General features: G+C 47.0%; 1 protein-coding gene across 4 annotated transcripts in view; it reads left to right on the forward strand.

Annotated features, from left to right (window-relative positions):
• The window catches only part of amot (angiomotin), a 131,016-nt gene that overhangs the window by 71,239 nt on the left and 44,355 nt on the right, over positions 1 to 15,422 (forward strand). For all 4 annotated transcript variants that reach the window (XM_085999907.1, XM_085999919.1, XM_085999915.1 and 1 more), the window contains 2 exons: positions 1,696 to 2,002; positions 11,344 to 11,488. In XM_085999907.1, the coding sequence (XP_085856033.1) occupies positions 1,696 to 2,002; positions 11,344 to 11,488 (452 nt within the window). The remainder of the gene's footprint in view (positions 1 to 1,695; positions 2,003 to 11,343; positions 11,489 to 15,422) is intronic.

The raw sequence follows: 15,422 nt of genomic DNA on the forward strand, positions 1-15,422 counted from the left end.
ATCCCTGTAACCTTTTCCAGCCCTACAAATGTCCGAGAACGATGTTCCTCCAACTCTGGCCTCATGTACAGCCCACACTCCTTTCATCGCACCATTGGAAGCTGTGCCTTCTGCTGCCTAGGCCCTAGGCTTTGGAATTCTCTCCCTAAACCCCTCTGCCTTTCCACTGTCGGCCTAGTTTAAGACTCTCCTTCGAGCCAACCTCTTTGACCAAGCTTTAAGTCACCCCTCCTAATATTTCAACCTTTACCTAGGCATCCATTTTTGTCTGTTTATACTTCTATGAATCGCGTTGGGACATTTTTCTACATTAAAGGTGCTATATAGATGCAAGTGTTGTTATAGGTTGGTAATATTGCAAAAATGGAAGTAGGTGGTCTTGGTAAGGTTTAAGGCTTGGGTTGAGATTGAGTAGAGCACTGAAGTTGTGCACCATTATAGGTACTTGGTCAATTGAAATTTTCAAGACCCAAATCAATAGATTTTTGTTAGGTAAGGGTATCAAGGCATATAGAACAAAGGTGGGTAAATGGAATTGAGGTACAGAGCAGCCATGATCTAATAGAATGGCGGAATAGGCTTGAGGGGCTGATTGGCCTACTCCTGTTCCTAGATTTTTATATTCCTATCTCTCTCCCATCCTTCAAAAGCCTCTAACAAAATCTATTGCTTTAACTTTGCCTTTGGTCCTGCCCCATGCAGTCATTCTTCACCCAGTCGGTGTCCTCTGCTTATCCTTATGAAGTACTCGGTGCTGTTCCACCATGTGACAGTGCTATAAAGTTGTTTTGAAGAGGAAGGGGGGAGCGGTGGACCACAAGTGCCCCCTGGGCTGCATTATAAGTAAAAATATTCTATAGCAATTAATCAGACAAAGAAATTATGAAGTATCAAGAGATAGAAGGAAGCAGAGTGCTTGAAACCTGGCAAGTTTGTTTTTCAACCTCGCCAATACCTGTTTGCTTCAAACTAGTCAGCAGGTGCAGATTTTTTCAGCCCTGCTTCAGCTGACTGAGCCCTCAAGATATTTTTTTTATTATGTTGATTGGAAAAATGCTCTGATTGACAGTAACTGGAGGGCTGAGGTCATAACTGCACCAATCAGTGTAAAGCAGCAAACAATAATGTTTGGTTGTTTACCAGCAATACACCCATTGGCGGTGCGTGTTTTTAAAAAAAAAAAAACACCACAAGAGCAATCAAATGTATTATAATGTACTTGTTTTACTAGTCTGTAAATATTTGGGAAATTCCACCACTAGCCACTATTTCTATTTCAATTACTCATACTAAGCAAACATAAAAGGAAAGTCATTTGATTGGGAGCCATATTAGATTAGCAGGCAAAAGTGATGCTTCTGTCTAGTGAAGAACTGAATCTCCTGGCAGTGCACTTCAGATTTGGATGAGAGGTGGCTTTCCCAGCACTCCTGTTGAATCGGTGTCCATCTGTTAGGTGGGAAAATGCTGTACTATATAGGATGGAAGACTACCACTCTTGCCGCTGATTTCTTGGAAACATTTTTCTGATTTTATTTGAACGTGACGAGACTAATGGCATAACGATGCAGGACTGCCAGATTCCATGACAAGAGCCCTCCCTTTTATAGTAAATGGCAATAAATTCTCTATCTGATAGCTGTACTTTGTCTATTCATTGTTATCTACAATGAGTAATCTCTTTTGTATTAACAGGCAAACTCAAGAGGGACCGATATTTCAGCAATTGCAGTTACAGCAGCGAACCTATCTGCACAGCCCATCATCATCTCAGACATCAATGGGATCTGTGTCTGTGATGCAGCCACCACCCTCACCAATGCTGACAGCTGCCCAGCCCCAACAGGCCCCCCTTGCAAACCACCTGCATCAGCAATTCCAGGGAGACCCATTGGCCATTGTCTTGCGAGCTCAGCAAATGGTAGAAATCTTGTCAGAGGAAAATCGTGCTCTTCGACAGGAGCTAGAGGGATACTATGACAAAGTGGCTAAATTGCAGAAGGTAAAAAATGTTCTGTTAGTATCATTTACACTACAGGTAGCATAAATGACTAATTATTTTCTTATATCATAAGCTCTTTCCAAGAGGGTTTGGTGACTAGGTAGGTTACGCTGTTGTCCTTTCATCTTTGGGACTGAGTTCAAAGTCATCCCTCGGTGATGGGAATAAACATAAGAACATAAGAAATAGGAGCAGGAGTAGGCCATTTGGCCCTTTGAGCCTGCTCCGCCATTCAATGAGATCATGGCTGATCTTCTGCCTCAATTCCATTCACCGGCCTTATTGCCATATCCCTTGATGCCCTTAGTAGTCAGAAATCTATCGACTTCTGTTTTGAATATACCCAATGACTGAGCCTCCACAGCCCTCTTGGGTAGAGAAGTCCAAAGATTCACCACCCTCTGTGTGAAGAAATTTCTTCTAATCTCAGTCCTGAATGGCCTACCCTTTATCCTGAGGCTGTGGCCCCTGGTTCTAGACTCCCCAGCTAAGGGAAACAGTCTCCCAGCATCCATCCTATCAAGCCCTGTAATAATTGTGTATGCTTCAATGAGATCCCCTCTCATTCTTCTGAATTTAAGAGAATACAGACCTAGTTTACTCAATCTCTTATACGACAGTCCCGCCACCCCAGGAATCAATCTCGTGAACCTTCGTTGCACTCCATCTATGGCAAGTATATCCTTCCTTAGGTAGAAAATTGTACACAGTACTCCAGGTGTGGTCTCACCAAGGCCCTATATAATTGGAGTAAGACTTCTTTACTCCTGTACTCAAATCTTCTTGTAATGAAGGCCAGCATACCATTTGCCTTCCTAATGGCTTGCTGCACCTGCATATTCACTTTCAGTGACTCATGTACAAGGACACCCAGGTCCCTTTGAGCATCTGCATTCCCCAATCTTTCACTATTTAGGAAATACTCTGCTTTTCTGTTTTTTCTACCAAAGTGGATAACTTCACATTTCTCCACATTATATTCCATCTGCCATGTTCTCGCCCACTCACTGAGCCTGTCGAGATCCCCTTGAAGCCTCTTCACATCCTCTTCGAAACTAACACTGCCTCCTAGCTTTGTCTCATCAGCAAATTTGGAAATGTTACATTTAGTCCCCTCATCCAAATCATTGATATAGATTGTGAATAGCTGGGGCCCAAGCACCGATTCTTGCGATACCCCACTAGTCACAGCCTGCCATCCTGAAAAAGACCCGTTTGTCCCTACTCTTTGTTTTCTGTCTGTTAACCAATTCTCAATCCATGCTAGTATATTACCCCCAATTCCATGTGCCCTAATTTTGTTCACCAACCTCTTGTGTGGGATCTTACCGAAGGCCTTCTGAAAATCCAAATACACCACATCTACCGGTTCCCCTTTGTCTACTCCACTAGTTACATCCTCAAAGAACTCCAATAGGTTTGTCAAACAGGATTTCCCTTTCATAAATCTGTGTTGACTCTGCCCAATCTTACTATTAGTTTCTAAGTGCCCAGTTATTGCATCCTTTATAATAGATTCCAGCATTTTCCCAACTACTGATGTGAGGCTAATGGGTCTGTAGTTCCCTGTTTTCTCTCTCCCTCCTTTCTTCAATAGTGGGGTTACATTTGCTATCCTCCAATCTGCAGGAACCGTTCCAGAATCCATAGAATTTTGGAAGATGACAACCAATGTGTCCACTATTCCAATGGCCACCTCTTTCAAAACCCTAGGATGTAGGTCATCCGGTCCTTGGGATTTATCGACTTTTAGTCCCATTAATTTTGCTAGTCTGTCATTTATCAGAGTCGCCTAAATTAAGTGGTCTCGGGGCAGTGCCAATCCTTGTGGGCACAAGTCTATACCATGAAACTGCCCTTAAGTTGGCACTAAACTAATGAGACTTGCTGAAAGGCCACCAGCTGTAAATGGAAATGCAGTAAGGGTGCTTTCCTGGAGATGGGGTTGATGCACATCATTAAGGTAAAGGAGAGGTAAACCTGCAACCTCTCATGCAATACCTGACATGGAAATGCTTGAAAGTTGCATTGGGTGTAAAATGTAGGAAAATATTTTAACTCCTGACCATTGACACCCTCACCTTGATGAGCACATGTCAAATTGCATGACATATTACTAATCTAACATATAATACATTTTGTGTCTGTGGGAGTGGTGTTTGTAAGTAGTCTGTAATTGTTTTCTTTCTGATGTGTAGGTGGTGAGCTTGCTGATTTCATTGCACCAAAATGACCAATCCTAGCAAAATCAAATTCAAGATACAGCCACTGTTATTTTTTTGTCAGTTGTGTCTGACCTCTCATATTACTCGAGCTTCCAAACCAAACTACTGAGAAATCCATACATGTAGAATTTTCCCATTTCCTGGCATGGAGTGCACATAGTCTGCACATAACGACACACCTCACTTAATTTGAGTCCAGAGAGCTTGGGTGCAGATTAGTAGAGCCAAGTGTGTTTGGGGCTGTTGCTGAGTTTAACCAGCTAAAACTGCACAGTTTATCTGTACAGAGCTTCTAATTGGAACCAGTTTTGTGGTAGGTGTGACCTATACAAAAGGGACGGTCTACACCTGTGCAGAGATGGAACTGATGTTCTCGGGGTAATTTTTGATAAAGCAGTTCGGGAGCATTTAAACTAGTATGGCAGGGGGCTAGAAACCTATGTAGTGAAATAGAGGAAAGTGAAAGGCAGACAGAAATAAATGGTAAAAGGGTGAGGAACAAAAAACAAAGGGCCAAACTAATTCATAAAAAATGTGAGCATAAAAAAAGCCTGAGGGTTTTATACCTTAATGCGAGAAGCATCAGGAACAAGGTAGATGAATTAGCTGTGGAAATAGAGGTTAATAATTATGATCTAATTGGGATTACGGAAACATGGTTGCAGGGTGAGCAGGGCTGGGAGCTTAACATACAGGGGTATTCAGTATTTAGGAAGGATCGACAAAAAAGAAAGGGAGGAGGGGTAGCATTGCTAGTAAAAAAGGGGATAAATGCAATTGAAAGGAAGGATATTAACTCAGTTAATACAGAATCTATATGGGTGGAGCTAAGAAATAGCGAGGGGCGAAAAACATTAATAGGAGTGGTATATAGGCCTCCAAATAGTAAAATAGAGGTTAGGGAGGGCATCACGAGGGAAATTAGAGAAGCGTGCAATAAGAGCACAGCTGTCATCATAGGTGACTTTAACTTACATATAGATTGGACTAGCCTAATCAGTAAAAATAATGAGGAGGAATTCCTTGAGTGTTTAAGGGATGGTTATCTGGATCAATATGTCGAGGAACCAACTCGGGAACAGGCTATATTGGACTGGGTACTGTGCAATGAGAAGGGACTAATCAGTAATCTTGTTGTACGGGGACCCTTGGGTCAGAGCGATCATAACATGATCGATTTCTCACTCGAAATGGAGAGCGAAGAAATTGACTCAGAGACTAAGGTCCTGAATTTAAACAAGGGGAATTATGATGCCATGAGACGGGAACTGAGTAGGTCTGATTGGACAACGTTCCTGGGAGGACTGGAGGTAGATAAACAATGGCAAACATTTAAAGATAGAATGACAAAATTGCAAAAATTGTTTATACCAATCTGGCATAAAAGGAAATCTAAAAAGGTGACTCAACCGTGGATAACAGGGGAAATTAGAGACAGCATAAAATCCAAAGATAGGGCGTATAAAATAGCCAAAAAAAGCGCCAGAGCGGAAGATTGGGAACAGTTTAAGATAGAGCAAAGGAGGGCAAAGGGCATGATCAAGAGGGGCAAAATAGCTTACGAAAACAAGCTGGCGGAAAATATAAAAACTAACTCCAAAAGCTTTTATAAATATATCAAAAGGAAAAGACTGGTGAAAACCAAAGTTGGTCCATTGCAGTCAGATACGGGGGAATATATAATGGGAAATAAGGAAATGGCAGATCAACTAAATGCATACTTTGGGTCAGTCTTTACGAAGGAAGACACAAAAAACCTCCCTGGGATATCGGGAAAAATAGGGACATTGGCAAAGGAGGAACTGACGCAAATCAATATCTCTAAGGATATGGTGTTAAGGAAGCTAAAGGGATTGAAGGTGGACAAATCCCCAGGGCCTGATAACATGCATCCTAGGGTACTGAAGGAGGTGGCCCTAGAGATAGCGGATGCACTAAGGATGATTTTTCAGAATTCATTAGACTCGGGAACAGTGCCGATGGATTGGAGGGTAGCTAACGTTACCCCACTATTCAAAAAGGGGGGTAGGGAAAAAGCAGGTAATTACAGACCTGTAAGCCTTACATCAGTTGTGGGCAAAATGCTGGAGTCCATCATTAAGGATGAAATAGCGGAGCACTTAGCAAATGGGGACAGGATAGGACAGAGTCAACATGGATTTACAAAGGGTAAATCGTGCTTGACTAATCTATTGGAATTTTTTGAGGGAGTAACTGGTAGAATAGATGGGGGAGAGCCAGTAGATGTGGTGTACCTGGACTTCCAAAAGGCCTTCGATAAGGTCCCACATAAAAGATTAGCATGGAAAATTGAGGCTCATGGGATAAAGGGGAAAGTTTTGGCGTGGATAGGGAACTGGCTGTCAGATAGAAAACAGAGAGTTGGAATAAACGGCTCATTTTCTGAATGGCAGGCAGTAACAAGTGGGGTACCACAGGGATCTGTCCTGGGCCCCCAGCTGTTCACAATTTACATTAATGACCTGGATCAGGGAGTCGGATGCAGCATTTCCAAATTTGCAGACGACACTAAACTAGGAGGGGGGGTGGGCTCAGAGGAAGAGACCAGGAAGCTCCAGAGCGATTTGGACAGACTGGGCGATTGGGCGGATAAATGGCAGATGCACTATAATGTGGACAAGTGCGAAGTTATCCACCTTGGGTGCAGGAACGGGAGGGCAAATTATTATTTAAATGGCAATAGATTGGGAGAGGGGGAAGTACAGAGAGACCTGGGTGTTCTTGTACACCAGTCACTGAAGGCGAGCATGCAGGTGCAACAGGCGGTCAAGAAGGCAAACGGTATGCTGGCCTTCATAGCAAAAGGGTTAGAATACAGGAACAGGGATACCTTGCTGCAGCTGTACAGGGCACTGGTGAGACCACACCTCGAGTACTGTGTACAGTTTTGGTCGCCTCATCTGAGGAAGGATGTTCTTGCCATGGAGGGGGTGCAGCGGCGATTCACCAGGCTGATACCAGGAATGGCGGGAATGACCTATGAGGAGAGACTATGTAGTTTAGGGATGTACACACTGGAGTTTAGAAGATTGAGAGGGGACCTCATAGAAGTGTATAAAATTCTGACAGGTCTAGACAGACTGGATGCAGAAGGAATGTTTCCCTTGGCGGGTGAGAACAGAACTAGAGGACATAATTTAAGGATAAGGGCTAAACCATTTAGGACAGAGATGAGGGGGAATTTCTTCACTCAGAGAGTGGTGAACCTGTGGAACTCATTGCCACAGAGGGCAGTGTACGCCAGCTCATTAAATATATTTAAGAGGGAATTAGATATATTTCTACGGGCAAAAGGGGTTAAGGGTTACGGAGAGAAGGCGGGGACGGGATACTGAATTAAAGGATCAGCCATGATCTCATCGAATGGCGGAGCAGGCACGAAGGGCCGAATGGCCTACTCCTGCTCCTATCTTCTATGTATCTATGTATGTATCTATGTAATTGCTTGTTCAGCTGGGATAACCTATGTTAGGCTATTGGTTTGCAGGTTTATTTGGAGCCAAATGGAAAGAGTCCCAGTCTCGAGTGAGCAGTCTGCTTCTCCAGCTTCCACTAATGAGCCAAGCTAGCGGGCCAGTCATCATGCTCTGGAGTACTATGGAACTGTCTGGTCCAGCTATTGGATTACCAAGTCTGCCACATAAGGGTTGACTTGGTTGTGAATTTTCATCAGCAGGCTCTTCACCTTGGAGCCAGATTGACACCAAAGAGACCCTGCTTATCTCCCCTCATCCCTTTTCCCTTCCTCCAAAAGAGTACATAAGAACATAAGAGCATAAGAAATAGGAGCAGGAGTAGGCCATTTGGCCCTTCGAGCCTGCTCCGCCATTCAGTGAGATCATGGCTGATCTTCTGCCTCAACTCCATTCACCGGCCCTATTGCCATATCCCTTGATGCCTTTACTAGTCAGAAATCTATTGACTTCTGTTTTGAATATACCCAATGACTGAGTCTCCACAGCCCTCTGGGGTAGAGATCCTTGGCACGTGTTGAGTTATGTGATTTCTGCTGGGTAGCAGTTTAAATGCTAGAAATGGTCTCAGTGCCTTCTAGACTAGGGAGGGAAAATGAACTAGAGTTCATTCTCCTGACTGACATCCAGCAAGGAGCACTGGATAATAGTGAGGCTAGATTGGGTTTAGGTGCAATCTCCTTCCTTCTCTGCTCTCTATTGAAAAATGGCCATTGCCTAGTGCCTGTGGAACGGTAAAGCTTGACGGGAGTATTTTTTATTAGTTCCTGGGATGTGGGCGTCGCTGGCAAGGCCAGCATTTATTGCCCATCCCTAATTGCCTTGTGATGAAGTTACTTCCACAGTGTTGCTAGGGAGGGAGTTCCAGGATTTTGACCCAGCGACGATGAAGGAACAGCGATATATTTCCAAGTCAGGATGATGTGCAACTTGGAGAGGAACTTGCAGAGGTCACTAGTTGATTGTGAGGCAACTGCCAAGTGCAGGTCTGAGTTCTCATTCGTTGGACAGCAGGTACTAGGATCTCCTCATAGCAGCATGGTGAACAGTACAAATCAACACTGCCACCATGCTCTTGATCACAGCATGAATGCACACCATACCCATTAAAGTCCCAGTAGTTGGAGGTGTGGGGCTTCAGTAACAGCTGCCAGCTATCTTGACCAGTTTGACCCATTGAACTGCGAGTGTAAGACAGAGGTAGTGAGGCAGAGGTGCTTTGTGTTGGCGTTGTTCTGTACCCAGTGGGTCATTTGTTTCTGCCTACCTTTTAGTGGAGGCAAACTTTTTCTAGACTGAAGGCAGAGTTGCTGGAGGTGGGAGGAGCATCAGAGCCATGTGTGCTCTCCTGAGAGAGCTGGCTTGAGCAGGACAGCCCAATGTGAATATGTAGACTGTGACTTGTGAATAGCGAGCTGTGGGCAATTGCACCAGTTAATATTGGAATGAGTAGACCTGAATGCGGAATGAGTTTTATGCATTCCAACTATGAGAAGTAAATGATATTTCTCATCTCAGCTGAGCTGCTGAGGAGAGGACCCAACAGAGAAATAACGCTCCTGAGAAGAAAGCAAGGGAAAAAAATAGGGAAGATCATTCACTGAATTAATCCAGGCTGCTGTTTTTCATCATCTCTTGCTGCTTTGACACTTGACATCTAAGCTTGTGAATAGTACATAGCATGGATGGCTGGAAAAAGGAGGAGGAAGTAATTCTAATATAAATTAGAGTGGTGGTTATTTTGGTGGGGAAAAACCATTCAGCCTATTTCTTCCACAGGCCATGTGTAATCCTCTCTAGGACTTCACTCATTTAACACTCTAGTAACCTAGTGGTTATGCTACTCAACTAGCAACCCAGAGGTCATAAGTTGAGATCTACCAGAGCACATTGTGAAATTGAACTAGTGGGCAGGATTTTCATTCAGAAGTCGGGTTGGAGGCGGGACTACAACTTTCGGGGTTGTAGTCCCGTCTCCATCGAGATGTGGCCAATCCACGCGATTTTAACTTGATTGACCTTGTTGAGCCCGCCCAGCGGGCTCAGTAGGCCAATTAAGGGCCACCGGCAACAGGTGACGTCACAGACTGAAATTTCATCTGTCAAGAGATTTTGACAGATGAAATATCCGTGTTTCACAGCTGTTTGAAGCTGTCAAACACTGACAGTCTTACTTCCAACCTGAGTCCCTCTCCACAGACTCAGTTAGAAATCTCTCCTGCACAGAAAGCTGCAGGCTGTCACTTTTGACAGTTCGCAGCCATTCTGCTTTCTGTGCCGGTGAGTTGAGGGACTCCCGGAACCTAAAGGAAGGAAGGCTGAAAAGGTAAGAAAAGGTAATTTACACTTCTTTAATCACTTTAGACACACCAAACACACTTATTTTTGCACTCATGCACACATCACTCACCTGAACACCGACATCTCGACCCCTTCAACCCGACGGCCCGACGACTCTAACTTGGCGTGGTTTGGAGCCATCGGGAATCCCACAGTTCAACCTTAAAAATAGGGATTAGGCTAAAATCTGCCTGTTAACTACCTATTAACAGGCAGTTAATTGGCACTAATCCCTTCCCGCCTCGGGGAGGCGGGTCCCAGTGCGGGGCGGGTACCCGCCTCCTTTGAAACTGGCATGGGGGCGGGATGGGGTTGGGTCCCCCGATTTTGGGATTTTAACCTCCCGCACGCCTCCACTCCCGACTCCACGGCACAATGAAAATCGAGCCCGGTAATTTGGGGGCCAACACCAGAAAAAAGTGACCATGAAAAGTTCCCAGATTGTTGTCAAAAATCTGACTGGTTCCTTAACATCCTTCAGGGAAGGGAACTATCACCCCACGTGGTCTGGCTTCACATGACTCCAGTCCTTAAATGTTGCTGACTCCTAATGCCCTCTAATGTATCGTTCTACCACCTTCTCACTGCAACTAGGGATAGTCGATAAAGGCAGCTATGCCAGTGCCACCCACATACCAATTATTTTTTTTTTTAAAGGTACGGTTCTGCAGTGTTCTTCTTGCCTTAAAAAAAAAATGAAGTAAAATTCCACAATATCTGTGTCTCATTATATTGATAGCTGCAGCACTGACTGGCATGTCCATTGATTTACAAGCTTTTCTATCTGCAGTGCTCCCTGGAGATATTGACACACTCTAAGAACCTCTTGTTTTAATTTCTGAAAGATGGTGTCAGCTACCCAAAGGAAAACGGTACTATTACTGCAGAAAGTGTTTGCAACGGAAATAACACGCTAGTGAGTCAACAAATCCAGAAATTTGATAACAGGCTGACAGAAATCTGATCTCCGAGTCCCCGGGATATACTTGAGGACTCCATTTCAAAACCTATGATTTTAAATGTTGTAATTTGCTAATGTCTCTTTGACATTCTCAACATACTACACTTTGGGAATTGACGCAGCTCCAATCAGCAGTATAATCGCTGTACTTGGCTTGAACTGGCCAAAGGTGCTGGTTTCGATCTCTTTTGCCCAGCATCGAGCTGCAGCATTGCTTTTGGTTCTGATTGCAAGCCCCAGAATGTTTCGTGACGTATGCTATGGATCTCTGCTTCAGGCACTAGTGAAGGAGTTCAATACAAACGTTTTCTCTTGCTACAGCTGGAGATGGAAATCGAGCGGGTTTCAGAAGCTTACGAAAACCTGGTGAAGTCTTCTTCCAAGAAGGAGGCCTTGGAGAAAGCCATGCGGAACAAGTTAGAAGGAGAAATCCGACGACTTCATGACTTCAATCGAGACCTAAGAGGTAAAACATGTCTCCGTGCTTCAATAGGAATAGATTAAATGATGATAAATAGATGTTAGTTTTGTTATTTAGTGACTTTCTAAAGCAGTAAATGTATTGGAAAGGTTGCAAAGTATTTATTCACTCCTGGTGACTAATTGTTACATTAAAAAAAAAATCCACTTTATTTAATCTCTCTAGCCCATCCTCTGGAAGGAAAATGGGAGTGCGATTTGGCTCTGTGCCTCTGCCAGTGCTGTTCTGTAACTGAGTACTTGGAGCTGCGTAACAATGGCCCAATTTTTCTTTTGTGCTTCCACCCTTTACCTTCATGTGAGAGTGCCTTGGTGCCTCCCATGACAACATGGTTCTTGTGCTTGCCTTTTGTAGAATCATAGACAAAGGTTAGAAGAATTTTTTCATATAGAGGATCATGGAATGTTTTACCACGAGTGGCTAGTAAGACGGGCACTATAACATTATTTAATAGGTGATGCGCTATCAATGACTCAAAGCGAGTAACTAACAGGCTTTTATTAACAAGAGAATGAAGGTGTGCCTCGAGTGGTCGACCAGTCCAGAATACAGAGGGACTGTGGAGCCGTCACCTTTATACCTGGACTTGTGGGAGGAGTCAGCCGAGGCATGTACAGACATGTACACAGTGGAATACAAACAGTGGTTTACCACATTCACCCCTTGTTTAAAAATGAGTCCGGCGGGGTGAAATGTATTAAAAGTTTGTGTATCGGAGTCTCTCCGGAGGTCTTGTCTGCCGCTGTGATTGACGTGGCGACGGCAGGGGTAGTGAAGCTTCCGGCGTCGAGTCCTGCGTAGGCTGGGGCACTGGTGTGCAGTCCTCGTGGGTGTCGAGCGGGTCGCGGGGCCCAGGCGTGCCGTCTGCTGGGGTTGGATATTGGATCGTGGGGGGGGGGGGGCGTTGGTAGTGGGTAGTGGGTTACTGGGGCCCCCGAGGGTGCGAGGTCTCGTATGGAGACTGTGTCCTCCCGCCCGTCCAGGTACGCAATGTAAGCGTACTGGGGGTTGGCGTGGAGGAGGTCGACCCTCTCGACCAGGGGGTCCGTTTTATGGGTCCTCACGTGTCTTCTCAGTAGGACCGGCCCTGGGGACGTCAGCCATGGCGGTAGCGATGTCCCCGATGTGGACTTCCTTGGGAAGACAAACATTTTCTCATGAGGGGTGGCGTTAGTGGCAGTGCAGAGCAGTGACCGAATAGAGTGGAGCGCATCGGGGAGCACATCCTGCCAGCGGGAGGTCGGAAGGCCCCTAGACTTTAAGGCTAGCAGGGCGGCCTTCCAAACTGTCGCATTCTCTCTTTCCACCTGTCCGTTCCCCCGGGGGTTGTAACTGGTGGTCCTGCTTGTGGCAATACCCCTAGCTAGCAGGTACTGGCGGAGTTCGTCGCTCATAAACGATGAGCCCCGGTCGCTATGGATATAGCTGGGGAAACCGAATAGGGTGAAGAGGTCGTTCAGACATTTAATGACCGTGGCACTGGTCATGTCCGGGCAGGGGATGGCGAACGGGAAACGGGAGTACTCATCAATAATGTTGAGGAAGTACACATTACGGTCGGAGGAGGGGAGAGGCCCTTTAAAATCAACGCTCAGGCGCTCGAAGGGGCGAGTGGCTTTCATCAGGTGAGCCCTGTCTGGTCTATAAAAGTGCGGTTTGCACTCAGCGCAGACTTGGCAGTTCCTGGTCATGGTCCTGACCTCCTCAATGGAGTAAGGCAGGTTGCGGGCCTTGATGAAGTGGAAGAACCTGGTGACCCACGGGTGGCAGAGGTCATTGTGGAGGGCCCGCAGTCTATCGATCTGCGCGCTGGCACAGGTGCCACGCGATAGAGCATCCGGGGGTTCATTGAGCTTCCCGGGCCGGTACAAGATCTCGTATTGTAGGTGGAAAGTTCGATTCTCCACCTCAAGATCTTGTCGTTTTTGATTTTGCCCCTCTGCTTGTTGTTAAACATAAAAGCAACTGAACGCTGGTCAGTGAGCAGGGTAAATCGTTTTCCGGCCAGGTAGTGCCTCCAATGACGCACAGCCTCCACAATAGCCTGGGCCTCCTTCTCAACAGCGGAGTGCCTGGTCTCCGGGCCCTGGAGGGTTCGTGAAATGAAGGCCACGGGTCTCCCCGCCTGATTAAGGGTAGCGGCCAGGGCAAAGTCGGACGCGTCGCTTTCCACCTGGAAGGGGATGGATTCGTCCACTGCGTGCATGGTGGCTTTGGCAATGTCTTCCTTGATACGGTGGAAGGCTAAGCGGGCCTCTGCCGTCAAGGGAAAAGAGGTGGACTTGATCAGCGGACGGGCCTTGTCCGCATAGTAGGGGACCCACTGGGCGTAATAGGAGAAAAACCCTAGGCACCTCTTCAGGGCCTTGAGGCAGTGGGGCAGTGGGAGTTCCATAAGGGGACGCATCCAGTCGGGGTCGGGACCGATGACTCCGTGTTCCACAACACAGCCAAGGATGGCGAAGCGGGTTGTGCGGAATATGCACTTCTCCTTGTTATACGTCAGGTTCAGGAGTTGGGCGGTGCAGAGGAATTTTTCGAGGTTTGCGTCATGGTCCTGCAAGTCATGGCCGCAGATGGTCACATTGTCCAGATATGGGAAAGTGGCCTGCAACGCATTTTGATCGACCATCCGGTCCATCTCCCTTTGGAAGACGGAGACCCCGTTGGTGACGCCAAAGGGAACCCTAAGGAAGTGATTGAGGCGGCCGTTTGCCTCAAAGGCAGTATACTGGCAGTCCTCAGGGCGGATAGGGAGCTGGTGGTACGCTGATTTCAGGTCAATGGTCGAGAAGACGCGGTACTGCGCGATCTGGTTGACCATATCAGCTATGCGGGGGAGTGGGTAAGCGTCCAGCAGGGTGTAGCGATTTATTGTCTGGCTGTAGTCGATGACCAGGCGCTGCTTCTCGCCGGTCTTAACGACCACAACCTGGGTTCGCCAGGGGCTGGTGCTGCCCTCAATAATCCCCTCCTTCAGGAGCCGCTCCACTTCGGTTTTAATGAAAACCCTGTCCCCGGCACTGTATCGCCTGCTCTTTGTGGCGATGGGCTTACAGTCGGGGGTGAGGTTAGCAAACAGTGGGGGGGGGGGGTGACTCTGAGTGTGGAGAGGTTGCACCTGGTGCGCGGCGGGCAATTTGGAAGCTGCTGGCTGCGGACTGTGAGTGGGGGGAGGGGTCCACCGTACGCCATCGTAACACTTTTAAGGTGGCACTGAAAATCTAACCCCAGTAGGACGGCAGCGCAGAGGTGGGGCAGGACCAGAAGTTTAAAATTATCGTACACAGTCCCGTCTACTAAGAGTGTCACCACGCAGTAGCCGCCAATGTCCGCCGACTGGGACTCGGAGGCCATAGAAATCCGCTGGTGCGCAGGCAGGACTGGGAGAGAGCAACGCCGCACCGTGTCGGGGTGGATGAAGCTCTCCGTGCTCCCAGAGTCAAAAAGGCAGATTGTTTCGTGACCATTTACCTTAATGTCCATTGTGGACCGAGCCAGTTGGTGCGGTCTCGCTTGGTCCAGCGTAACGGAGGCCAGCGTAGGGGTCGGTGTGTCGTTGCGGGTATCAGATGAGGCGGTGTTGGGGGCCAAGATGGCGGCTGGCGTCCAAGATGGCGGCGTCCATGATCCCCATGTGGCTGGAGGCGTCCAAAATGGCTGCTGTTCCGGTGGTTCGTACATGGCTGGGGAGGCCCAAGATGGCGGCCCGCACGGCCCACACGCGGTGCTGCTGGGGTTCGGGGTGGCTTTGGCCCTGCAGATGCTGGCGTAGTGTCCCTTCTTCCCGCAGCCCGAGCAGATCGCATTTTTCGCCGGGCAGCGTGCTCTGGGGTGTTTGGCCTGGCCACAGAAGTAGCGTTTCTGGCCTTGGGACACTGCTGCGGTAGTTGGGCCGTTGCTGGGATGTGGCTGGGGT

Source organism: Somniosus microcephalus, chromosome 1, assembly GCF_052327205.1.
Source record: "Somniosus microcephalus isolate GS21.2 chromosome 1, FLI_Smic_1.0, whole genome shotgun sequence".
Classification (NCBI taxonomy): Eukaryota; Metazoa; Chordata; class Chondrichthyes; order Squaliformes; family Somniosidae; genus Somniosus; species Somniosus microcephalus.